The following is a 26,585-nucleotide window of genomic DNA, read 5'->3' as shown; positions in this document are numbered from 1 at the left end:
ATGTAGAGAGTTCAGCTGCAAACAAATTGCCCTGTAGAGACAAACAAATCACCCTGTAGAAAGATCAGCTAGAAGAAGTTACCTTGTAGAGAATTCAGTTACAAACAAATCACCCTGTAGAGAGTTCAGCTAGAAACAAGTTACACTGTAGAGAGATCAGCTAGAAACAAGTCACCCTGTAGAGAGTTCAGCTAGAAGAAGTCCCATTGTAGAGAGTTCAGCTACAAAGAAACTACCATGTAGAGAGTTCAGCTGCAAACAAATTGGCCTGTAGAGAATTCAGCTACAAACAAATCACCCTGTAGAAAGATCAGCTAGAAGAAATTACCTTGTAGAGAATTCAGCTACAAACAAATCACCCTGTAGAGAGTTCAGCTACAAACAAGTCATCCGGTAGAGAGATCAGCTAGAAGGATCACCTTGCAGAGAGGTCAGCTACAAAGAAATCATCCTGCTTCATCTTTTCTTCTTCCTGTAGTAAAGAAAAAATGACAGGTTAAAAAGCCCTAAAGCCGGCCATAGGCCGGCTTTGGGGTATACAAATACAAAAAGAAGTGAAATCTAATCCAAAACAGCCAAGCTGTAAAAAAAGAGTGCGGCCCTGAGAAAGGCTATGGTGAAAAAAGATGTGAAATCCAAGGTGGCGGCCAAGAAATGGCTGTGATGGTAGGTTAATGGTAAAAATTTTAATAACAACAATTCAGGTGAATTTGGTGCCGCTAGGTCTTGGCACAAAATTCATTTGAATTGTCGTTATTAAAATTTTTACCATTAACCTACCATCACAGCCATTTCTTGGCCGCCACCTTGGATTTCACATCTTTTTTCACCATAGCCTTTCTCAGGGCCGCACTCTTTTTTTACAGCTTGGCTGTTTTGGATTAGATATATATATATATATATATATATATTATTTTAAAATTCAGCTTTACACAAACGATGACTTACCATCAAGCATTTCCAGTTCAACTGATGCTAATCCACTAGTAGTTAGTATTGATACATTACACATGTATGTTCCATTATCTCCCTCCATCAGGTACATAAACTGAAGACTGCTAGTGTAATTGTTACCACTACTACTGGTTGGACTGATGGTCACTCTACTATCATTTGTAATAGTGTCTCCTCCAGGTCCCATCCAACTGATCATTACTGAACTGGACTCCACTCCACTAACTGTACTCACTCTACACTCCATCATTTGGGGATTACCCACCATAGCTCCTTGTATTGGACCAGATGGTGATATAGTAACTGTAGGAGGAGGAACTGTGGAGGAAATGAATACATAGCAAAGGAACATTGAACAATACAAACTAACCCATCACATCCAGTGTAACACTATAATTAGCCATTACTGGTGGACTAGTGTAGATCATCACCTCACACTGGTACTCTCTACCATCATCAGTTGTGTTCAACTGTGAGATGTTGTAAGTGTCTGTGTACACTACTGAGTTGTCTGTTGTGGAGCTAACGTTAACTCCCTCCATCCTCTCCAGTTGTGTACCATCACTACTCCATATAATATCCACTCTACTGATGATACCTCTCACAGTAGTCACACTACACTCCAGTGTTAGTGACTGACTGACTATCCGAGTGTTGGGGACTGAGACAATCACATTGGGAACTGGTACTGTATAGTGGTATTATATAAAAGCGAATACATATTAACCTTACAGTATGATGGTAGTATTGTATATATAGTAGGGATCATGACTTTCCTGCTAAGAATATGACCCAAAAACTAGCCTTACCTTTCCTTCATGACATATTTGGCTCAATCCTAAACGTACCTTCAAAGTGACCTATAATGCTTTCAATAAGTATAAACCATTTTTTAACTGACTAGTTGACCAACTACTAACTGATGACTTCACTCAATAAAGAATAACACTACAGGCTTGATTTCTTCACTGATTGGCATCGCTTATACCTGATACATGCCTTTTCTCCTATAGCAGTAACTACACTGCATGCACAATTGACCTCCTTTGTGTCCCATTTCTTTCACCTGTACTACGTAGGTGTACATTTGTGAGTATCACATTTATGGATTCCAACACTGATATCACGTTTAGAATGAAAACATACACCTGCAGCTATACTAGTGGGTATTAAATCCCTACTTCATTCAACTAGCTAATATACATTTGTCATGTGTGATAGCTCCTCACTTGCTGCAAATCGTGAGATTGAGATACCTTTACAAATACCACAGACACATACTACTGCATTCTAGTAGAATAGTCACACGTATCCATCATAGTATTGCTATATATAACAAAGAACTAAACAAACTAATGTACTTGAAAATTTATTAACTTTAAACATGAGTACAATCTATGTACCAGAAAGTAGTGAAACAATAGTTATGATGGTATTACAGCATAGATAAGTAGTTATGGTAGGAAATTCTTTACTGAACAAATTACGATCAAACACCAAAGAGGGATTTTCCATGTTGACATACCATCATCTCTTTGCCTCTTATCCATCATAGCCATTTGAGGTCTATAAGTTGTTAATGTCCAAACAAACTGACCTATCTCTACACAAGCACAGTGTAAAACCGGCAATATATAGTATAGTCTTTATTTCTTCACAGAATGTCTTCATTTAAGGTAATGTTTTTGCTACACCACTGGTTGTACAGTTATGTCTAATTCTTCTATCTCGCTGAGTACAAGCCAATGAGGTACAACTTGTTGTAAGCCACATAATGTTATGTCACTTAACAAAATATGAACGTGGAATTTAAATTATAACTAGTAAGCAAGAACACTGCAGTTAAGAAAGGAGTGTAATAAAAATCACTAGTTGTGCTTACTGCCAGCACTTTCTTTAACTGTGGTTTTATGAATTTTGTATTACACAAAAGATGACTCACCATCAAGTGTTTCCAGTTCAACTGATGCTAATCCACTAGTAGTTAGTATTGATACATTACACATGTATGTTCCATTATCTCCCTCCATCAGGTACATAAACTGAAGACTACTAGTGTAATTGTTACCACTACTACTGGTTGGACTGATGGTTACTCTACTATCATTTGTAATAGTGTCTCCTCCAGGTCCCATCCAACTGATCATTACTGAACTGGATTCCACTCCACTAACTGTACTTACTCTGCACTCGATTATTTGGGAATTACCCACCATAGCTCCTTGTATTGGACCAGATGGTGATATGGTAACTGTAGGAGGAGGAACTGTGGAGGAAATAAATACATAGCAAAGGAACATTGAACAATACACACTAACCCATCACATCTAGTGTAACACTATAATTAGCTATTACTGGTGGACTAGTGTTGATCACCACCTCACACTGGTACTCTCTACTATCATCAGTTGTGTTCAGTTGTGAGATGTTGTAAGTGTCTGAAAACACTACTGAGTTGTCTGTTGTGGAGCTAACACTGACTCCCTCCATCCTCTCAAGTTGTGTACCATCACTACTCCATATAATATCCACTCTACTGGTGATACCTCTCACAGTAGTCACACTACACTCCAGTATTAGTGACTGACTAACTATCTGAGTGTTAGGAGCAGTGATAGTCACACTGGGAGTGGATACTATGTAAAAGCAAATACATAATACACTAGGAGAGGTATCAATGTATCCATTACTACCTATCATGGTAATTTGAGTGTTTATTGACTAAACTTAAGACACTATGTCTAAATTAAATGTCCACTTTTTCTCTAGATTTCAAAAAAGTTGTTAACCATCGAATCATCTTATAGACTAAGCAACCAATTGACTAGTTGAGTACTGCGTCATGCCAAGTGTTAATCTAGGACCATATTTCTTCATGGAAAACCTGACTTTAGATACAATTTATCTATTATTGTATTTGTTCATTTTTGTACATTTTCTTCTCTTTTGGTTTGTACAACCCATTTATGTACTACTTGTGATTCATACATGACTCCATTTTCAACACCATCTGAAATAGAACAATGCCTAGCTATAAGAAATGAAAGCATTAAGGGATCATATCTATAAGTATTGATACAAGGAAAATGTGTTTTACTTAAAATTACTGATATGTAACTAGCGTACATTAACAAAATATCTCAAAACAGAAATAGCACTCTCTCTTTCTGTAGCTAATGTATATACTCTAATGCATGTGTGTGAATCAGGGATTGTGCTAGCATTTTAAGATGATTATAAAGTTTTAGCAATGGGAAAATCTGCAGATTGCACAATTCTGTTAAAATATACTCATACTCTAATAGAGCAGTCAGAAATTCTAACTCTAACAAAGCAATCATGCACATGAAAATACTCTAATATAGCAAGCAACTAAAGAAAAGAAGCCTTTTAACAGCATTTCAGCACCCTCTGTGTTGCACAATAGTCATCATATGAACTGCAAAGTTTCCAGAAAAGATCAAGATACTCTAATAGAGCAGTCACCCTTATGTAATAGTCAAGCATGTATTAAAATAAATAAGTAGCTGCTAAAATCACTAAAATTCAATCTCTTGATTTTTTAATTTCTGTGGGGGCATGCTCCCAGGCTCCCTAGAAGTAGCATATTAGGTGTGCTTACACACTAAGCACCCCCAACTTTAACACCCTTCCATCGCATAAATATTGGCCATAGATGGTGGCATAACTTTGGACATTTCTTAAAAAACATCATAGGTGAGTTTTTTGAGCACTGCTCAAAAGCATAATGGACTTATGCCTATTGTGCAGATAACTATTTTTCTATTGCTGAGATTGCTATGTATTACACTGTAACATTATTTATCTGAATCACAACTCTGCATTGCAAAGGTGACTATTCAAGTAGACTATTTTACCACAATCCATTAGAGTGACATTTTTTAATTGAACAAAATTTGATGTTGCAATTATTTAAACAAACTCTGCAATCTGAACAGATGCACTGCAGTACATATTGAAAATATACTTTAACCCATGTGTTTGAAACATGTGTCTGAAGTGGATTTCAGTGGTAATGCACATTTGTGATCAGCAAGAAGAGAAAAGTGTATGCCATACAAATTCAAAGCTGCTATATCCAAAAGAGCAAGATTCCTTTAGACAACACAACAAGGAGACAGGAGACACTTGTCATAAACTAACTGGTTGTGAGGATGTATTTACGACTCATTTGTGGTACCTATCATGGAATTCAGATTTGTTTCATGTTTATGTACTAAACAAGTACACAGAAAAATTTGGAATTTTCAACTAGAGTAGGGACCATAGCACATTGATAAAAAGTACTGAAACAAGCTGGAGTAGTGCACAGTATTAAATCGCATTAAAACAATAAGAAGTGTTATATCCCTACTGTGTGTTTGTATCTTGAGCACAGTAGGGATACAGCACTTCTCATTGTTTTACTGTGATTTAATATCGTGCACTACTCCAGCTTGTTTCAGTACCTTTTATCGATGTGCTATTGTCCCTACTCTAGTTGAAAATTCCAAATTTTTCTGTGTACTTGTTTGTTAACTTTTTATTATTATTATTATTATTATGACTGGTGAACCCACGCATACCGCATCTGAAATGGAGCCATACGCCCCAGTTATATCAATTATCATCTGAAAAGTGAAGTATCCATTATGCTTCGTTGTCAGCTATGTTCAACCGTTACACAGCATTTCAGATCTAGAACTGTTCAAAAAGCATCTCTGCAATCTATGCATACCGAAAGAAATGGTGCCATGCGCCCCAGTTATATCAATTATCATCTGAAAAGTGAAGTATCCATTATGCTTTGTTGTTAGCTATGTTCAACCCGTTACACAGCAGTACAAATTGAGAACTGTTCGAAAAGCACCTCAGCAATCAAAATAGTCACTATGAAAAATACGGACGATTTCTATTACGAAGGGAAGCCATCATGTACTATCACCAAATCAACACTTTTTGCTGTCAGCGAAGATGAACGGGACACAAAGGAGGACACTGGTAAGTCTATGAAGAATGCATTGTACGTACAGCGGTATGCCAAAAGGCACCTCTCGGGCCGAAACAACGTCGAACAGTGAAAAAATCAAGTTCGTAGCCTTAGCTGTTATTGAGTTACGCTTGTTTGAAGGCATCAGGCAGCCAGCCAGTCAGTCACTCAGTCAGTCAGTAGAAAATTCTGTTAAATAATTTATTTTAAAAAGTCTGTAGCAACTTGTTGAAAGCATTTCTGCTTGATCTGAAAGCTTGTTTGGGTTTAGTTTTACCTAACCAATACTGCCTCATCGTCATCAGAGAAAATTGAGTCTGGTTTATGGGTGATGTTATTTCGTGGACCACGCCTACTCCTTTGTGGTTCCTACTATACAGTTATCGTACTGTATGATATCATATTGACCTTTGTGATTTGAAGCCAACATGAGCTAATCATTATTTATTAGTGATAATACGAACAATTTAAAAAGCAGTGTCATTAAAATAGTTTTAAAGCAATTCACTATTATGCATAATTTAGCACTATTGGCACTCTGTACTCAGCCAGAAACAATATGAACAAACCTGAGGCATACATTTCAGCTTGGTCTGCACATGATTTGAAGTGGTTATAACATATTATATTCAGTCTGTCTTACTGACAACACTTTAATTAAAAATTTTATTGTTAGTATTACACAAAGAGACGGCTTACCATCAAGTGTTTCCAGTTCAACTGATACTAATCCACTAGTAGTTAGTATTGATACATTACACATGTATGTACCATTATCTCCTTCCATCAGGTACATAAACTGGATACTACTAGTGTAATTTTTACCACTACTACTGGTTGGACTGATGGTCACTCTACTATCATTTGTAATAGTGTCTCCTCCAGGTCCCATCCAACTGATCATTACTGAACTGGACTCCACTCCACTAACTGTACTCACTCTACACTCCATCATTTGGGGATTACCCACCATAGCTCCTTGTATTGGATCAGATGGTGATATCGTAACTGTAGGAGGAGGAACTGTGGAGGAAATTAATACATAGCAAAGGAACATTGAACAATACACACTAACCCATCACATCTAGTGTAACACTATCATCAGCCATTACTGGTGGACTAGTGTTGATCACCACCTCACACTGGTACTCTCTACCATCATTAGTTGTGTTCAATTGTGAGATGTTGTAAGTGTCTGTGTACACTACTGAGTTGCCTGTTGTGGAGATAACATTGACTCCCTCCATCCTCTCAAGTTGTGTACCATCACTACTCCATATAATATCCACTCTACTGGTGATACCTCTCACAGTAGTCACACTACACTCCAGTGTTAGTGACTGACTAACTATCTGAGTGTTGGGAGCAGTAATGGTCACATTGGGAGAGGGTACTGTAGAAAGTACATAAGAAACCATACACATATCATACAGCAATGTAGTTAGGGTTGCATAGCAAGAATCTTGAAGGTTAACGGTTTCTCAGCAAATACTATCAACCACAAATCAACCTCACCTTTCCTTTATGACAACTTGGCAGTATTAGTTATGTATAGTCAAGTCCAAGTCTGATTTCAAAGGGACCCAAAATTCTTCCAATGAGGTGCTATGAAATTTTAGAAAATTTATTAAATTATCTTTTATGGACTGACTAATCTGCTAACTCCTAGATGATGTGTACAGTCAAGCATACGTAATGCTATGGATTGTTTGGTTGGAGCCTGACACATGCCTTTGGTCTACTATTGGGGGCACAATGCCTGTATCATGGACTTCATTTTGTCATGTATTATGAACTTCATTTTTCCCTTTACCTTGTCCCACTTTTTTGCTTGTAGTGCAAAGGTGTCATTTCATGGGTAGTGTTTCAATAGCTACATGTACTGTTTATCATCACATAAGAATACAATGTGAATTGTCAAACCATGCCTCCAACAGTAAAAGTAAGAGAATTGGTTGCAGGGGCTCTTCTTATATTGTTTTCTCCTATTGCCATTGTTCCTACAGCTACAAGGATAATACTCAAACTATTTGCTTGAAAAGACAGTGGGATTTCAACCAGGGACTCCCAAATTGTACTTAGTGTTCCTACCCACTGACCTCCACTGCCAGCTTCCACATATCAAACAGTATGGAAGTATCAAACAGTACAGTAATACTGTTTTACTGTTTTAGTAGGGTAAAGTGGTGTGTGCCACTAAAATTTCCACATCTAATAACCATCATAGAAATATCATACGCAACAAAAATTACCTTTATGGAATAGCCTCACTCCATTCAACATTAAATACAGCATTAAAACACATCTGGATACAGAAATCTATGACAAAACCCAAAATGTGGTCTGCCTGCTCCACTACCTCACTGCCTTCCTGACCACAGTCACAAGGCTAGAGGCCAAACAAAGCAGTGCACTGCCACCACTTTATGCCGCAACAACAAACTCATGGTTGGGACACGCCTTTTGTGGTTCCAACAAATGTTTTCCTTCTGTGCATTGCTATTCCTTTTATCTTCAATTTAAATGTGGTTACATTTTTCTTGAAAAACCACGTTTAGATGCTACAAAACTATTTGGGGTGCTTAGCGGACTGAAGTATCCTGGGTAACAGCTAAGCTGGGCTTATAAATGATTGCACCACGCACAATCAGAACACACCAGGACACCTCTAATAATCAGTGCTGAGGCCACGCCTTTACTGATCTAGCTCCATAGAAAACAAGGTATTGTACCATGCGCCAACTTAATCTACTGCTTAGTGAGATTGAAATACTGTAATACAGCAGTCACAACAACATGTGTATTTACGGCTATGCTCTAGCAAAAAAAAGTTAACAAACTAAGAAAATATACTTTAAATGGAGTAGGGTGCTAGCGAAAAAGTAGTGAAACAAGTGATGATGGCAGCAGTGAGGGAAAATCCTCACTTACCATTGTAGCAATGTGGAAATCTCCCTACTTTTGCATTGAAAAGATGGCGAAAACATGCCAAATTAGAGATTTTCCTACATGTAAAGTAGGGATTTTCTCTCATAGCTACCATCATCTCTTGCTTCACTACTTTTTCCACATTGCTATAATGTCAAGTAGGGGTCTTTCTCTAGCTACCATCCTCTCTTGTTTCACTACTTTTTATCACTGGAACTCTACTTCATTTTAAAATTTTTATTGTACTAGTACATTTAGAGGGAGAGGAAACTTACATCTGGTGAAGAAGAAATCAAATCTGAACCAACTCTAATCATAACCTATCTAAGATTAGCCTACTATGCAAAGTAATGTCTGTATAAAGGTTTTGATAATCTACCAGAACAATAGCCCTGGCTAGGTATCTGGCTGGCAGAACAATAGCAACTTTGATTGATCTAAGTATGTAAGATTGTGTAATGGGCAGAACATAACTGAGAACTAAGTGAAATTTGGTATTTGAGGCATACATTTCTTGTGCAATTATAGCTGGTGCTGTTATTTCCTCTAATGTGGTGATGAGTCGTTTTACAAAAACCTATATAACAAACAAGTATAAATAAAATTGGAAACTTATAAGTTATGTAGTACAATAAAAGGTGCTGAGACAAAGGGGATCTGCAAATTTATTTCAGTTATATTATAGCTATATATAGGAGTTGTGATTGTCATGATGTCAAGTGTTGATCTCCCTTCTTTAAACACTTGAATTTTCCTTATTAGCACTTACTAGTAAGCATCCCCAATACAACTGATGCTGATACACTAGTTTCCAGTATCATCACATTACATGTATATGTTCCATTATCTCCCTCCATCAGGTACATAAACTGAATACTACTAGTGTAATTGTTACCACTATTACTGGTTGGACTGATAGCCACTCTACTATTATTTGTAATAGTGTCTCCTCCAGGTCCCATCCAACTGATCATTACTGAACTGGACTCCACTCCACTAACTGTACTCACTCTACACTCCATCATTTGGGGATTACCCACCATAGCTCCTTGTATTGGATCAGATGGTGATATAGTAACTGTAGGAGGAGGAACTGTGGAGGAAATGAATACATCGCAAAGGAACATTGAACAATACACACTAACCCATCAAATCCAGTGTAACACTATCATTAGCCATTGCTGGTGGACTGGTGTTGATCACCACCTCACACTGGTACTCTCTACCATCATCAATTGTGTTCAATTGTGAGATGTTGTAAATGTCTGTGCACACTACTGAGTTGTCTATTGTGGAGCAAGCATTGACTCCCTCCATCCTCTCAAGTTCTCTACCATCACTACTCCATATAATATCCACTCTGCTGGTGATACCTCTCACAGTAGTCACACTGCACTCCAGTGTTAGTGACTGACTAACTGTCTGAGTGTTGGGGACAGTGACAGTCATACTGGGAATGGGTACTGTGTATTGGTATATTACATGAAAGTAAATACATAACAGAATCGTTTAGTACACTGTAAATTCAAATGGGTACAAATGACCCAAATTTTTGGGTTGTTTTACCTGCAATTCAAATGACCGATTTTTTGGTAGTAATGACCCAAGGATGTACTTGGTTATTTTAACTTTGTAAGATGATATAGTTTATATTACCCAGATGCCCTAAAGTCTCTTCAACCTCTAGCCAAGTTTTTGAAATAACCTTACCATCATGGTTATTTTAACCATCTGTGGTAAAATTAACTCACGTCACAAAATATTTGTTTATTTGTTTGTTTGTTTACATTAATTAACAAGTCAGTCATCATTAGTAATAACATACATTAATCTATGTGTGACACATATTCGCAATAGTTGTTACATACTGCATCTTAATACTTTAAACATACCTGATCTTATAGAAGTTTCAAATTGTATATAAAACCTATGTTCTCCATGTTCACTTTTGATTGTGGGATGTAACACAAATGTTATAATGGCTAGTGTACTGTAAATTTAACCATGTAGCTGGTCATCTAATCTGTGCCATAGTAGACTTGACCATACACCCTGAAATTACCCAAATATGTTATTTCCTACATCCTAAGTGAACAGTTATATTGACCTACCCTAGTTATTTTGACCAATTTAGTCCAAAATCCTACCCTAGTTATAACCACTTTTAGATAGTCATTTTAACAAAAAAATTTGTAGGTTAAATTTACCCATGGAGGTTGAATTGATCCATTTGAATTTACTGTGTATACACACATACTATTTGGAGAAATGCTACTTACTAGTTAGTATCTCCAACACAACTGATGCCATTCTAATAATATCCAATATAGTCACATTACATATAAATGTACCATTTTCTCCCTCCATCAGGTAGGTAAACTGGATACTACTAGTGTAATTGTTACCACTACTACTGGTTGGACTGATGGTTACTCTACTATCGTTTGCAATAGTGTCTCCTCCAGGTCCCATCCAACTGATCATTACTGAATTGAACTTTACTCCACTAACTGTACTCACTCTACACTCCATCATTTGGGGATTACCCACCATAGCTCCTTGTATTGGACCAGATGGTGATATGGTAACTGTAGGAGGAGGAACTGTGGAGGAAATGAATACATAGCAAAGGAACATTGAACAATACACACTAACCCATCACATCCAGTGTAACACTATCATTAGCCATTACTGGTGGACTAGTGTTGATCACTACCTCACACCGGTACTCTCTACCATCATCAGTTGTGTTCAATTGTGAGATGTTGTAAGTGTCTGTGTACACTACTGAGTTATCTGTTGTGGAGCTAACATTGACTCCCTCCATTCTCTCAAGTTGTGTACCATCACTACTCCATATAATATCCACTCTACTGATGATACCTCTCACAGTAGTCACACTACACTCCAGTGTTAGTGACTGACCAACTATCTGAGTGTTAGGAGCAGTGACAGTTACATTAGGAGTGGGCACTATAGTGGCATCAAGTGTAAACAAACACAGAAGTGTATAATGAAATCTTTATAAAAGGTTAATATATTAGAGTTCCCATTAACAAATACTTTAAAGCGTATTGTCATCTTTCAGTGGTGTTAGTTCAATAAAATCAAGGTACAGCATTCTCAAACCTTTTCAGATTCCAAAATTTACAAACTTGTCAATTGTCTTTCTTCAGACTGACCTCCCAACTGACTGGTCATTTGATGCCTTGAATACAAATGTAGTAGCAAGTCTGAAGTACAGTCTCAATTCCTTCGTAGAAACTTTTCACTTAAATTTATGAATGCATGCATTTGCAAGGCCACTACTGATGCAATATCATACAGTATGGTAGTATATTGTACTGTATAGTAGGGATCATGAAAGTTGGGCTTACCTACCGTATCACACAAACAGCTTGGCAGTATTTGTTAGGATTAACCAAGCCCATAAATCTCTTCAGAGTAAGCACAGACGCTTTCAACAAGTTTCTATGAAATCAAAAAAAATTTAACTGAACGTTCTACTAACTGACTGCCTGATGCCTTCAACCCAGCATACCTCAACTATGAGTAATGCTACGGGCTTGATTTTGTAACTATTTTAAGTCACTTTGGCCAGAGATGTCTTACCACAGCAACTACTGTGCATGCATGCATCATGGACTTACTCCCTTGCATTCCACTTCTTTCTCCATTACTGCATGGGTGTTAAATTGTGGGTAGGATTTTATGGTTTCTACAGTACTAAATCACAAGAATCATCCATAACTTCTGCAGTGAGTGAAAAGATTAACTACAGAAGTGCTTCTTGTACTATTCTTCATTTGTAACAGGTAGAAAATACCTGAAAATGAAACAGAATGGCAACTTCACCTCTCAGTGGGGCATGTGTTAGTTACAATTTTTTTAGTGTGACAAGATTGATCGCAGAGGCATTTCTCATGTTGTTATACATGTAAAATAGCTGAAAACGAAGTGGAAGGGCTACATCGGTTTTCAGCACAGTGAACCCTTGGTTATCTGAACCCCTTTAATTTGTTTTAATGCAAGCAATGATAAGTGTTTATATAAGTGAATTGTTCGCATAACTGAAGCCCATACATTTATATACAGAGCTCTGTTGAAATATCTAATAGAACATACACCTATACTCAAAATACTCTAATAAAACAGTTATTTACAATTTCAGATAAACGAGGGTATACTGTAATTGATAATTGGGATGCATGTTTCAGTGGTTCATATTATGTGACTGGTGTCATTTTTCCTTTGATGTGGTATGCATGGTTCATCAGTGCTAAATCATGTTACAAAGAAGTAAAATTAGAAATTTGTGACAGTCTCTGGATTAACCAGTCTTATTACCTATTTAAACATAGTATTCAGCGTGCTGTAGTTTGACAATGGTTGAAGCTACAAGTACTAAATTTTCACATATCAAGACACATGGTAGTGTGTCGTGCGGCCAAGAAATCCAGCGCATCACACTGTGAGTATATTGACAAGAAGAAAGAAAAGCATTTTCATGTGTGCATAGCTCCATGGCCTCTTCTCCAAAGCACACCATTTCTGCACTATAGCTGTCCACCAGGTAGGGTAGACCATGCAGCAAATTTGATTAAATTCGCAACAGCCATTTGTGAGATATGGACATTCAAAGTTTCATTTTAATTTCTTCGTTTTTCTTCTTATGCTGTACGGGTTGATTTATTTTTGCACACTTTGTAAAAATTGCTATAAAACGTAAACGTATAACTCGATTGCCATGATCTTTGGCACAAATGAAGAGCGTGTAATGGTGGATTCACCCACCAAGTTTGCTGTGAATCTGAGGAATATTCAAGGATTTATATGAGTGTTAAAAAAAATCAAACTTCTGTCATGGCTACAGGGTAAACCGAGTACAGTGGATCCTCGTTTATCCGAACCTCAGTTATCCGAACACCTCGATTATCCAAATGCCAAATGTGACTGTTCTATTAGAGTATTTTGTCATCCGTGTGTATTCTATTAGAGTAAATGACTGTTCTATTAAAGTAGTTCAATGAAGCTCTGTATATAAATCAATGGACTTCAGTTATCCAAACAAGTTCACTTATCTGAATACTTTTGGCTAACTATAAGAACAAAACTGTTCAGATAACTGAGGATCCACTATATAGGAATAACTTGAAAATTGGTGTGTAGATAGGCTGATCATTGTAGCAGTGCCTTTTGATAGTTTGAATAGCAATAGGGTTACAGCAACAAAGTTATAAAGCAAAAACCAAACAAGTATAAAATCACGAGATCGAGATACTCTAATAGAGCAGTCACCATGAGGTAAAAAAGGTGTACAAAAAATATTGAGAGAAAAAGCTTACCAGAGTTCGAACCAGGGACCTCCATACCTAACACCTGCATCCTAAATCACTGAACCACTGCTATCTTTGCTGACAACCTCACTTAATTTCTGCTTTATAAATGAAATTTCTAGGTTAAATCTGCTTATTGGTAAATGTTTATAATTTCATAGATCTACCAATACAAGTACTAGGTTGTTCTAGTGTTCTATTAAAAATCCTCAAAAAATGTGCACTCTATTAGAGCATTACAATAATCAAATATTGAAGTAAATCATACAATGCAATACATTTATAAGTCTGTCTTCAATAGTCATCATTGTGTCACTAGGCGTTAGGGAGAGCACATTAGCACTCCGTGAAATTAAAGCTCACGTGATCTCACGTGACCTGATGACGTCACACAAGCCCACGTTGTGTGATACGTCATCGTCCGGGTGCATTCACTCCGGACTTGCAGCTCCAAGGCTACATCAAGTGTGAATTTCAGTGCATCGTTTTTATACCCCTCCTAGCTGAAATCGATGGTGGGTATCTATAAACAACGTCTTGAAAACGTTTTCAGACTGTACTGAACTTAGAAAAAAACTGAAAAGTCTCGAGCGAAAAAAAAAAGTGAACTACAGCGGGAATCGAACCTTCGACCACTTGATTTCAAGCCTCATGCACTACCGCTTCACTACTGTGACTACTTGTATAACATTTAATAATTCTAGCTATAAAAGTCTAACACTCTTATCCTAACCCTACCTAGCAGATTATAAATGATTGCCTAACTCTTACCCTAACCCTAACCTAGCAGATTATAAATGATTGCCTAACTCTTACCCTAACCCTAACCTAGCAGATTATAAATGATTGCCTAACTCTTACCCTAACCCTAACCTAACAGATTATAAAGATTGCCTAACTCTTACCCTAACCCTAACCTAACTTTTACTACCCAATGTGACATTAAAGCTAGTCAGTTCTCTAACCTCGAGACGAAACAGGCTCAGGAAAGTGTTCCTTCACTACCATTCTAATCTATAGACTAAATAAAAGACTAACCAGTCGTATGAACATCCGTACTGTATTCCGCGAGGCATTTCAGTCATCATTACCTCGTGGCCAGGAAGACCAGACTAATCATGTGATATAGATTACGGGATAATTTACGGTAGCTAATGTGCTTTCCCTAATGGTTACTATTGTGTCTGCATAGCAAAGAAGAAATGTGGGTAAAAACAAACCTCAAAGTCAGCCATAGGCTAGTTTTGGGGCTTATAAAATACAAAAAGAAGTGAAATGCACTCAAAAATAGCCAAGATGTGAAAAAATGGTGTGGCCTTGAAAGGCCTGGGTGAAAAAAGTTGTGAAATCAAAGGTGGCTGTCAAGAAATGGCTGCAATGATGTTAATGCTAAAAGATTTTAATAAGGCACACAGCCATATTATTAAAATCTTTTAGCATTAACATCATTGTAGCCATTTTATCGCTGCCACCTTTGATTTCACAACTTATTTCACCCAGGCCTTTTAAGGCTACACCATTTTTTCACAGCTTGGCTGTTTTTGTGTGGTTTTATATATACCAATTCCTTGCCTTCCAGATTATCCACTGTAGCTAAGTTTCCCACTATTTTTGATAGTTTTTTTACTCGAAGTTGACTGTACAGGTGAGCTCTAATAGGGGTGGGGGTAGAGGGGAGAGCAAGAGGTTGTCTACAAATTGAAGAATGTGTAGGGATGAATTAGGTCAAATTATGGGCCATGCCATTCAGGTATCAAAACTGACTAAAATGAAATTTATAGCACAGGTCTTTCATGATATTCTTTATAGAATTAGAATTTGTCAAAAAATAACAAAAGTCACAGGCAGATTGGATTGAACCACTGACCTATTGGCAGTGAAGCTAGGATACTACCACTCTGCTACTGTTGCTAGCTCCCCATCTGCCTTAGCTTCTACGTACCTTATAACATACAAACAAAGTGGTTCCAATGTCAGTTTGGTTCCTTGAGCTGTCTGGTAAGTACTTCAAGTGAGTTTCAACTCTTCACAGTCATTTTAATAATAATTAATTACACAACAAAATAGTCGGGATTTCTGTGGAGTACTTTCCTGGTACAAATGTGACAATGTGCCATAATTTCTGTTAGGAAACTGTATGTTCTCTAAGCTATTAAACACATAAACACCTTAGTAGCTATAGGTTGTTGGTTATTCAAGAATTGTTTTTCTTCCTGGTGAGTGGGTAGTGATAAGCCCTACACATACACAAAGGTCTACTTGTAGCTGGAAGCACCCACACACCTACCAAACAGCCACCCAATGGTTTGACTTAACTGAAGGTATGTCAGTCAGTCAGTAAGGCAGTCAGTAGAAAATTTGTTGATACAGTAAATCAGTGTAAAAGCTCACATGAGGGACTATGAAGGTTGAATGTACTCAACCACAATACTGCTAATTCAGTGGACTATTCAAAGGTTGATATTTAGTTTTATAATTTTGTAATTCCACCATTCAGTACTTCTGTTACTTGATGATCACTATGCTTAATATATTATGTTTTAACATTAAATCTATTATCACACATACACTAGCTTACCTAATATACGAAGTGTTAATGGTCCACTGGTATAGTCAACACCACCAATGGTTACAGTACAAGTGATTGTACCAGCATCCTCTGCAGTTAGATCATTATCAGTTACATTTTGTGTTGTCTGTCCAGTAGGGAAACAAGCTGGATTACCACTATTATGAACAGGGTTAGTATAGCATCCTGTAGTGTTCCACTGGTAGTTGGTCACTGCAGGTGTTGATCCATCACTTGATGTCACCATACATGTCAGAGTGACACTACTCAATATAGGATAGTCAAATGTGTTAGTAGATCCACTAACTGGTGTACCAGCTGGATTACTGACTATGGTGACTAAACGAACTACAGAAATATGAGAGAAACTATATACCTACAAGCAAATAGCTACATTACAGTTCATGGTTAGTTTAACATGTATGGAAATGATGCATGCGTAAAGTGTCTCAATTATAATGTTGCTGTATAAATTCATTTCAACCTAAAATCACAATTTCTATGCTGGAGTACATACATCACTTTTGTATTCTCCAGTAAATATAACTTCAAATATTAGAGTGGAGTGCTTAATAGTCACAAAATTAGGGGACACAGTCAGGATTATCAAAAGACATCTGCAACAGCAGTGAGTTACAATTACAGAGGTCTGAGGGCATAACTCCCAACTACTGAGAACAACTTAACAGATCAAGACACACAGTAGTGTATCATGTGGCTCAAGAAGCTGGCATGTCACACCAGGTGTGTAGGAAGAACAATAACACAATTTTCACACACATGTGTCTCCATGCTGCCTTCAAAATTGCTTCAAGCATTCCCAAGGTATTAGACCTCAAAAATTAGCTAAATTTCATTGTTTTGTCTTCCTATTCTTCTTCATCTTATCTTTTTGCACATTTGCAAAACCTGCTATAAATTGCAAATCCATTGTTTGATTGCCTTGGAATTTGGCACACATACGGTGGATTAAAGGTGAGTCTTGGTGCCAAGTTTAGATTAAAGGTTGTGAAATTATCAATAATTATTCACAAAAATAACACCAATATGTTGTCATGCCTACAGGTCAGCAAGAATCTGAAAATCAGTACATGGATAAGTTAATCTTCGAAACTTTTGTGGCTTGGAAGAAATCAAGTTAAAGACCATGAAGATACAGTGCAAAAAACAGTGCGTAACAATAACACGATCAAGATTTTGCTATTAAAAGATAATTACTTACCGCACCTACCAGATAAACTTTTCAGGGAAATGAGCTGAAAATCAGTTCACAGATGGATTAATCATCCTAGAAAGTGGTAGAGGAGAATCAAATTTAAAGCCATTGAGTTCAGTGTGAGATCAAGATTTCAGTCTAATAGTGCAGTCACCATAATAGAGCAGTCAGCTAAGAAATAATTAAAAACTCTATTAAAGCATTCATCTATGGTACAAGTCACTTCAGCTCTGTTATAAGTCACTCTGTATAATCCTGGAGAAAGTTAAACTACATTACTGATCACAGTTTTGCTGCATTAAACGTCAGTCTGGAGAAATGGTACAGGTCACCCTGTAGAGAGTTCAGCTACCTTACAAGTCATCTGTAGAAAGTTCAGCTACATTACAAGTTGCCTGTAGAGAGTGTAGCTGAATTACAAGTCACCTTGTATTTAGTTCAGCTATCACCAGTTACAAATCACCCTACAGAAAGTTCAACTACATTTCAACATCCCATAGAGAGTTCAGTTACATTAAAAGTTACCCTGTAGTGAGATCAGCAAAGTTGAACACTTGTTATATAGCTTAAGTCTCTACAGGGTGAGAGAGTTCAGCTTTGTTAACTATGTATTTATTGACTTTTTTGCAATTGTGTCTGATCAGTATGTATCCTTCAAATTCTAATAAAGTATCTCAATCACATGACTCATTTGTCTGTACACTAATAGAGCACATGTTTATTCCTAATACAATGCACATAGAACAATCTAGAATTTCCATTGATAGATCTATGAAACTATATTCTGGTGTACTATACTATAGCTTACATTTATAAGGTAGAAATTAAGTGAGATGAGCAACTGACAGCAGTGACAGAGTGGTGAAGGGTTTAGGAGTGGAGGTACCTGGTTTGAAGCCTGGACAAGATGCTTATTGATATTTTTTGTGCATATTTTTTTTCACTTCTTGGTTACTGTTCTATTAGAGTACCTTATATCATGCTTCCTTCACATGTTACATTTTTCATTTATATTTCCTCAGCTAATACTCTCAGTACTTTCTAACTACAAAAAGTTTGCATTATGATAGTTACTTCATGTACAGACTGATTTTCAAGTTATTCCATCAAGCAGATTACCCTGTAGGCATGTCAACAAATCACTTTTGTATTTTTTTAAAATCTTGTATAGCTCCCTTGTTCTTAGTCTGATCTGTATAAAATAGGACTGTAATTGTGATTATGCTCATACAGCCCTCCAAATTTGAAGTAAATCGAACTAAAGCACAAGTGAGTTATTGTGATTTTTCTAAAGTGTGGAAAAGAAAAAAAGAAGATTAAGAAGAAATATAAAATAAGATAGACTTTGAAGGCACATGTCTTGAATTTGATATAGCTGGTGCCCTACCCTGAGGGGGTTTCCACCACAAAAACAGTTGATTTATGTTGTAGCACTTTTGAGCTATGGATGCGTAAAAATGGGGTTACAGCATTTTCTTGGTTCTTATACATCACACACTTGTATGCACGACACACTATCGTGTGTCCTGATACACACACTGCACACTGACTAAATGCACAGTGTTCCTTCCATTATCTGGCCATCAATTAACTGAACACTCCGTTATATGAACAGTAGAAATAACTCTTCGATTAGAGTATTTGTCTAAGGTATGTATTCTATCGGAACAATTCAACAGGGCTCTGTGTATAAATGAATGGGATTCAAACTTTTCGCAGTGTGTGAGGGAAGGCTTCCCCTCTCTGACTGATTTGATGAACAGTATTTACAATTTATTTCTAAAATGAATTATTAATAAAAAAAACAACAACTATTGATTATTGAATGTAAAAATGAGTTTAGATGATAGAGTACAGGGTGTACACATGCTGTGCACAAGCTGCGACATGCACTTGCATTGTGCATGCATACATGCATACCTATATTATATATACGTAATATACATATATTTACACTAGCTACAGCAACAGTAAACATAATCTCTCTATACCAATACATAAAACATACCAACAACAGTGATGGTCTTATTATCACTTCCAATAGGATTAGTCACAGTACAAGTGTATGTTCCACTATCACTTGTAGCAACATTATTAATGGAGTAGTCAGCACGGAACACTGCACTAGTACTATCATGAGTCACTGTAGTGATACTAGTGGACTGTACTATTGGACCACTATCCTTCCTCCATGTGAATATATCTGGGGGAGAACCTTGTGAGGTACAGGATAATGTGATGGAAGAACCAACATAAGCTATTACAGTAGATGATGATGGAGTGTCCATCACTGGAGCAGCTGTGTAGAAAGAAATGAAATTTTAATTTTATTTGTGACAGCTATATACCATATTGTACAAATTTTACTTTTGTTGCAACATAGATATTAGTGCACAGTGTAGACTAACATATGACTCCTTGATTTCTGTCACGAATGTTCCCATCTAAAGTTACAATACCTGATCATTGTTAACTGTGCTGTGGATCACTACATAAATATAAGGCTCTTCAAAGATATAATTGTAAACTGATACCAGTAGCAACTTTATTAGAATAGGGATATAGAATCATGGGTTCAGTTTTCAAATGTTGGATAAATTACTCTTAATCATACAGTATGGTAGTGCTTCTATTATATAGTAAGGATCATGAAGCTTTGTAAAGAAATGCCCATATACCTACTTGTGCTGATGATGCATGCATTGTAGCTGCTGCAGTTGGTATCTCAGGCTGAAATGATGTCAAACATTGAAAAAAATGACGCCTGTAGCTTTAACTATAGTTGAGTATGTCGTAAGACATCAATTAGTTGGCAGTCAGTTAGCAAAAAAATCGTTTCAATGAAAACAAATCTATAGAAACTTGTTGGAAGAGTTTGTCAATAACTACTATCAAGCTGTAGTCGCTTTGCATTTCAGCAATTGACAGTCAGTCAGGATGCATTCTCAGTTTCACAATTAATTCTTACATTGTGTCTGGTACTTTTGTTTGTTGGCATTTGTTGCTGTATGTGGTGGTTCACCAGTTATCAAGTATGTTACAAAATGTGAACTAACAAGTATAAGTAGAACTATTACATTTTAGGAGGGTTCAATGAAACTAGAGATGTCATAGCTATACTGGAGGACATTTAATTTCAGTTATGGCTGTATTATTGACAGGTTGAAGAGCAGTGACACATCTTGCATAGTGAAGACAGAACAAAACATGATTTGACCAAGGAGTAATATGTAATGATGAACTCTTAGTCTATGGGAAATCACTCTGTTTATATATCATTGGCCAACTATCCCTCAGGGAGGCAACAAATTAGCCTGTGCCACAGGGAGTCAGAAACCTGAACCTGAAAGCTATGCTGAATGCAGAAAAAATCCCAGACCAGGTGGTGACTTGAGCCACAGACAGCAGTCTAGGCAGGTAAAAATTTGAGATCTCATTCTGGTGACTCCTGTAGACACTTGTTTAGATTGCAAGTTGTCTGGGGATCAAGTTACCAGCTGATCTGTTTTATTTTTCTGCGGATTTTGATTGTTAAGAGTTGGAATCCACAAACCACTAGAGGCTTTTCAGAAGGCTGCTGAAAACAACATTAAAATTCTATTGAATGCCAAGGTCCATTGGTGACTTGACTCTCAGACAACTTGTAGTCTAGCAAGTGCCTAAGAAGTCACACAGCTGGAATATTCCTTCTACATTTAATCCAAACTAAAATTTGTAAATTCTTGTAAACAAAACGGGTTGATTATTAGATACATTTACTGTTTTAGCATTCTCACAGGTCACAAATGGAATTATATAATGAATGAAGATGAATGACAGTAATTTTTGCATGGCTTTTAAGTACAGCTATTCATACCATACTGTGTGTGTATAAGGTACAGAATCAGAACAATAAATGGCTGGAATAACCTACCTGTTGAAACAGTCACTAATCTTCCCACCGTTGATTGGTTGTTTTAGCCAAACTATGTACTTAAAAGGTGATTTTTGAACTTATTCTGGGCTGTTCCCCTGGACATATCAGTAACCCTGTCTGTCCAGTAATAAGTGTAAAAATTTTGTCATGGGTATCTAGATACCTATCCGCAGGTATCTATCGGATTCTAAATACCTCATTAACGACCAAACTTCAAAGCATACTGTGCATACCATAGTCTAATAAAATTAAAAGAATCATAAGCCTTATTATAGTTAAGTCTAAGCTTCGTCCATTCCTGTTTTCTTTACCACACTTTTATGAAGTAAACTTTATCCAAAAAATTCACACATGCATGCACAAACAAAAGAGTGACAGCTACTGCATTAACATGGGCTGACAATTTTTATGTCAATACTAGCAGCCAACTTACCACTCACATATTAGTGCATATAGTTACAGTATTACGGTTACTAAATATCAAGTGACTCACTTCTTCCACTAAAGTACACACCCAGTCTTGTTGTTTGGTTCATCATTGAACTGTCCATTATGATACATGTGTAAACACCTTCTGCAGTAATATTCAAGGTTGGTTCACACTGCCATAAATTGATCACTCCAATAAAATTCATCAGAGTAGCAATACGTGACTGAATCACATTAGCAACAGGATCTTCACATAGTCCATAAGGTAACCGTGCTCCATTAAAGTACCATATACCCAGGTCAGTATTATCATCTGTACCAGTAGGTCCCAGTCCAGACACACAACGAGCAACCAGACCATTATCAGTACCAGTAATGAATGAGTAGTCAGTGAGGAGATTACCAGTAACAATGTCACTATTGCCAATCAACACTCCAGTCACTGCAATACCTAATTGTTACACATATGCATACACTAAGAGTATATACACTAAGGGTAATGGATAACCTGAGTATTATAAGACCCACCAAAATTTCCCTGAACAGTAGTGATGGGCGATTATCAAATTTTCACTCACGTTTATTGTGACCCTAAAACATTGTGATTATCACGATTATTGTCAGCTCACATGTTCTTTTCATTGGCAAAAGTAGGATACAATTACAAAAATGGTTAATTGAGTTAAACTTACTTTATATCTTTTTCACACACTACATTGTTTGCTTGTACTACTGCATTGTTTACTACTAGTTAGTTTAGTACTGTTTTTAGACAAAAACACTATGTTTTCTGGAAGTAAATGATTTCTTAAATGAAGTTTAAAGCGCTTAAAATGAGTTAATGTTGGAAACCAACAGATGTAATATTCACCATGATGCAGGTAGAAACACTGGTATCTAATGGCTCTCTGAGAAGTGCATCAATATGAGTATCGGATTATTGTTTATGTGACCAGTACTACTAAAGGCTCTTTCAAAAGATACACTTGTACCGCAAATGCAAAGATACCTTTTGGCCAAATTGGCCAGATTTGGGAATCATTTTCATCACTCCACCACACAAGGGGACAAGGGGATCAGGTTTAAGCAATGGATGATCCAGGTAAGATGTTATTTCTTTGTTTATTTTCTGTAGGGGAGTTAAGGGTGTGGCATGTTCTTCTGTGATGTGTTGAAGGACAGCTGTAAGACCTTTCAATCGTTTAGCGGGACATAACACTTGTATATCAGAAGTACTGGAGTCAGTGGGGCTTTCACCGGTTCATTCATATTGACTGTTTGATAATATTGTAAACGCTGATCGATGATTTGTTGTTTTGTTCCTTCTTTATCAGACAGGTGCTGCTGCTCTTTAAATCTCCATTGAAATTTTTTGAAATCACCGTGGAAGTTACTTACCCAACTGGGAATGCTGAATAATCCAATAGCAAGTCAAATCCAATTGCAACCCATATAATTTAGGCCAGGTGAGAGGACCCCCAGGAGGGTGGATAGGCATAAACAATTGCAGGTACCTGAGTCAGTGATTAGGCATGGTATATGCTTAATGTAAGCTTTTCTTATTGGCTTGCAAGGGAAATGTGCGGGAATCACCCACACACACAAAGCAAAAAAAGGAAAGCATATGGCAGCCATGCAAAATGCAGCTATTATTTGTCACCCAGCAAACTAGCACTGGGATGTCTGTACATCACTCAGGTACTTGAGCCTTGTGCAGGTAAATCCTCTTGGGCAGGGTAAGTGACCCGCAGGACTGTTAGAGTCTCATGGAGTGAGGTCATGGAACCTGAAGTTCCACAATGACCCCAACACTGCTAAATCAGACAAGGACAGTTGGGCATTAGCTTCCCCAGTAAACGCCAGATACTCATTGATGTTACAGCTGGGTGGGATGCTTTCCCAGATGACACCAGGCCACCAGGTCCCCAATATACAACTGGGTATACTGAAGCAATGTGAGTAAAGTTTCTTGCTCAAGGAAACAACAACACCAGATTGGCATAAACAGGAATCAAACTTGGAACTTGGCTATGCTGCCTCACAGACACACACACACACACACACACACACACACGTGTGCTTACCTGATATACGAAGTGTTAATGGTCTACTGTTATAGTTAATGCCGCCAATGGTTACAGTACAAGTGACAGTACCAGCATCCTCTGCAGTTAGATCAGTGCCAGTTACACTTTGTGTAGCCTGACCAGTAGGAAAACATGTTGGATTACCACTATTATGATCAGTGTTAGTGTAACATCCTGTAGTGTTCCACTGGTAGTTGGTCACTGTACGTGTTGACCCATCACTTGATGTCACCATACATGTCAAAGTAACACTACTCAATATGGGATAGTCAAATGTGTTAGTAGATCCACTAACTGGTGTACCAGCTGGAGTACTGACTATGGTGATTGTAATATCTATAAAATAAAAAAATATATATAATTGAGACACCTCACATATGTCAGACAAAGCACTTGTGTGCCTGTGGTATATATTATATACAGTGAGCCAGGGGCGTAGGGAGGGGGGTTCAGGAACCCCCCTGTAAAATTTAGACTTCTGCAAGCAGGATCCTAACACACCATTTAGTGTGGCAGGACAAAATGAGTGAGCAATATAGTGTAATGGCACAGCACAACAATTGATAAAACTTACATTCATCTCTCAGGGAAGGATTTACAGAGGTAACATGAGCCCTCTTCAAAACTTGTTAAAAGATCGATATACTCTAATAGAGCAGTCAGGTATATTCTCTAATAGAGCAGTCAGGTATACTCTAATAGAACATGCATGTAAATATCCATGTCCATATGAAGTTTTTCAGACATTCCAACATTAAATGCAAAACTTAGCATGACCTTATACTGCTATAGCTTTGGTATGCAGTGTTTAAAGATATAGAGCTCCAGTAATTTATCACTTGTGTTATGCAAAATGAATTCATGCTATGCATATTTGTATAGTTATATTGTTTGATCGTCATTTGTATCAGTGGATTCATGGCTCCTATACCACAGTGAGATATAACCATCACTTACAGATTACTAGCTATATGTGTCTCTATGTGTTATGCTGTCTGCTTCCACTAGGTGACTTTATCTAGTACTACAGTACCTTCATCCCAGGGCCACTTAATGCATCATAATTAATGTACTTTTTGCATAAAATATAGCTATTTGCTAAGTTTTGATTTATTAAAATATTGAAAGTCTCTCAGCGGCTCAATGCTGGTGCTGGAACCCCCCTTCAAAAAATCCTGGCTACGCCCCTGGTGAGCGCATGTATTACTAGATCTACCTATCTACCTACCTATATCCTTTGTATCCAATGTCTTGTGTCTTCATAAGTTATCATTATACCAAATTTGTTACAGTAATTTTTGAATTTTTATAGCCTGCAGAAATATTGGCTTGAAGCATAATTTGAGTGGTTGCAGATCCTCACAGGCTTGTATTATGTTATATAGAGCTGTATACTGTATGTAAAGACTCACCTTGTATTTTTCCATTAGTGTTTCTCAGTGGAGTTACAAGCAAGTGATGGGTGAAAAAAATGGTGGGTGGAAAATTAATAGCATGTAAAAATGGTAAGGAAGAAATTTGAAAGCCAGAGGCCAACATACAGCTTCACAAGACTTACAGATGTGTTTGAAAACAATTCCACACTATCACAGACATTATACCCATCCCATCCCACTGGACTCATTCCAAATCACCAGGTCATCAGTACAGGACACCAGAGGCTAAGAAAAGTAGCCAAAAGCTAGGAAATGACACTAGGTAGTGCACAGATATTACTAACATATTGTGCCTTTTTCTCAGTTTGAGTTGTGATGCAAACAAGGTGAAGTTTTGCTTAGCAAGTCACAAACTATTGTGTGCTCAATTCTTAAACTTCTGAATACCATGTTGTATATATTGCAGTTATTAACTGACGCAAAAGGATATGAAGTTACAAGAATGATTACTGTACTGATTTATATTAATGGAGAAGTCAATTCTAGTGGAATGATTTGGTATTGCTACTATCAAGTCACTCTATAATGAAACAGTCAACTTTAATGGAGCAGTCAGAGACTCATATGGGGAAGTTATTGCATACCACACTTGAAAGGGACATAGATAGCATGAAAATCTTACCAGTGCTTCATTTTAAAATAGTTCATGTTGATTATTGCTCATAGCATGCTGCAAAATATGCATGATATCACACTGGTAAGAACTCTATATTTTAATTCCACA

The 26,585-nt window shown here is 37.1% G+C and overlaps 1 protein-coding gene across 1 annotated transcript in view; it reads right to left on the bottom strand.

The window, feature by feature from the left end:
- Window positions 1-26,585, bottom strand: part of LOC136260080 (hemicentin-1-like) — an 85,911-nt gene that overhangs the window by 54,613 nt on the left and 4,713 nt on the right. The window contains exons 2-15 of the mRNA XM_066053697.1: window positions 24,423-24,761; window positions 22,403-22,789; window positions 20,002-20,292; window positions 16,787-17,125; window positions 11,528-11,845; window positions 11,152-11,475; window positions 10,018-10,335; window positions 9,642-9,965; window positions 7,020-7,337; window positions 6,644-6,967; window positions 3,273-3,590; window positions 2,897-3,220; window positions 1,325-1,642; window positions 949-1,272 (exon numbers count right to left, since the gene is read on the bottom strand). Coding sequence (XP_065909769.1) covers window positions 949-1,272; window positions 1,325-1,642; window positions 2,897-3,220; window positions 3,273-3,590; window positions 6,644-6,967; window positions 7,020-7,337; window positions 9,642-9,965; window positions 10,018-10,335; window positions 11,152-11,475; window positions 11,528-11,845; window positions 16,787-17,125; window positions 20,002-20,292; window positions 22,403-22,789; window positions 24,423-24,761 — 4,566 coding nt within the window. The remainder of the gene's footprint in view (window positions 1-948; window positions 1,273-1,324; window positions 1,643-2,896; window positions 3,221-3,272; window positions 3,591-6,643; window positions 6,968-7,019; window positions 7,338-9,641; window positions 9,966-10,017; window positions 10,336-11,151; window positions 11,476-11,527; window positions 11,846-16,786; window positions 17,126-20,001; window positions 20,293-22,402; window positions 22,790-24,422; window positions 24,762-26,585) is intronic.

This window comes from Dysidea avara, chromosome 7 (genome assembly GCF_963678975.1).
Source record: "Dysidea avara chromosome 7, odDysAvar1.4, whole genome shotgun sequence".
NCBI lineage: Eukaryota > Metazoa > Porifera > Demospongiae > Dictyoceratida > Dysideidae > Dysidea > Dysidea avara.
This window is presented reverse-complemented; position numbering and strand designations above follow the sequence as displayed.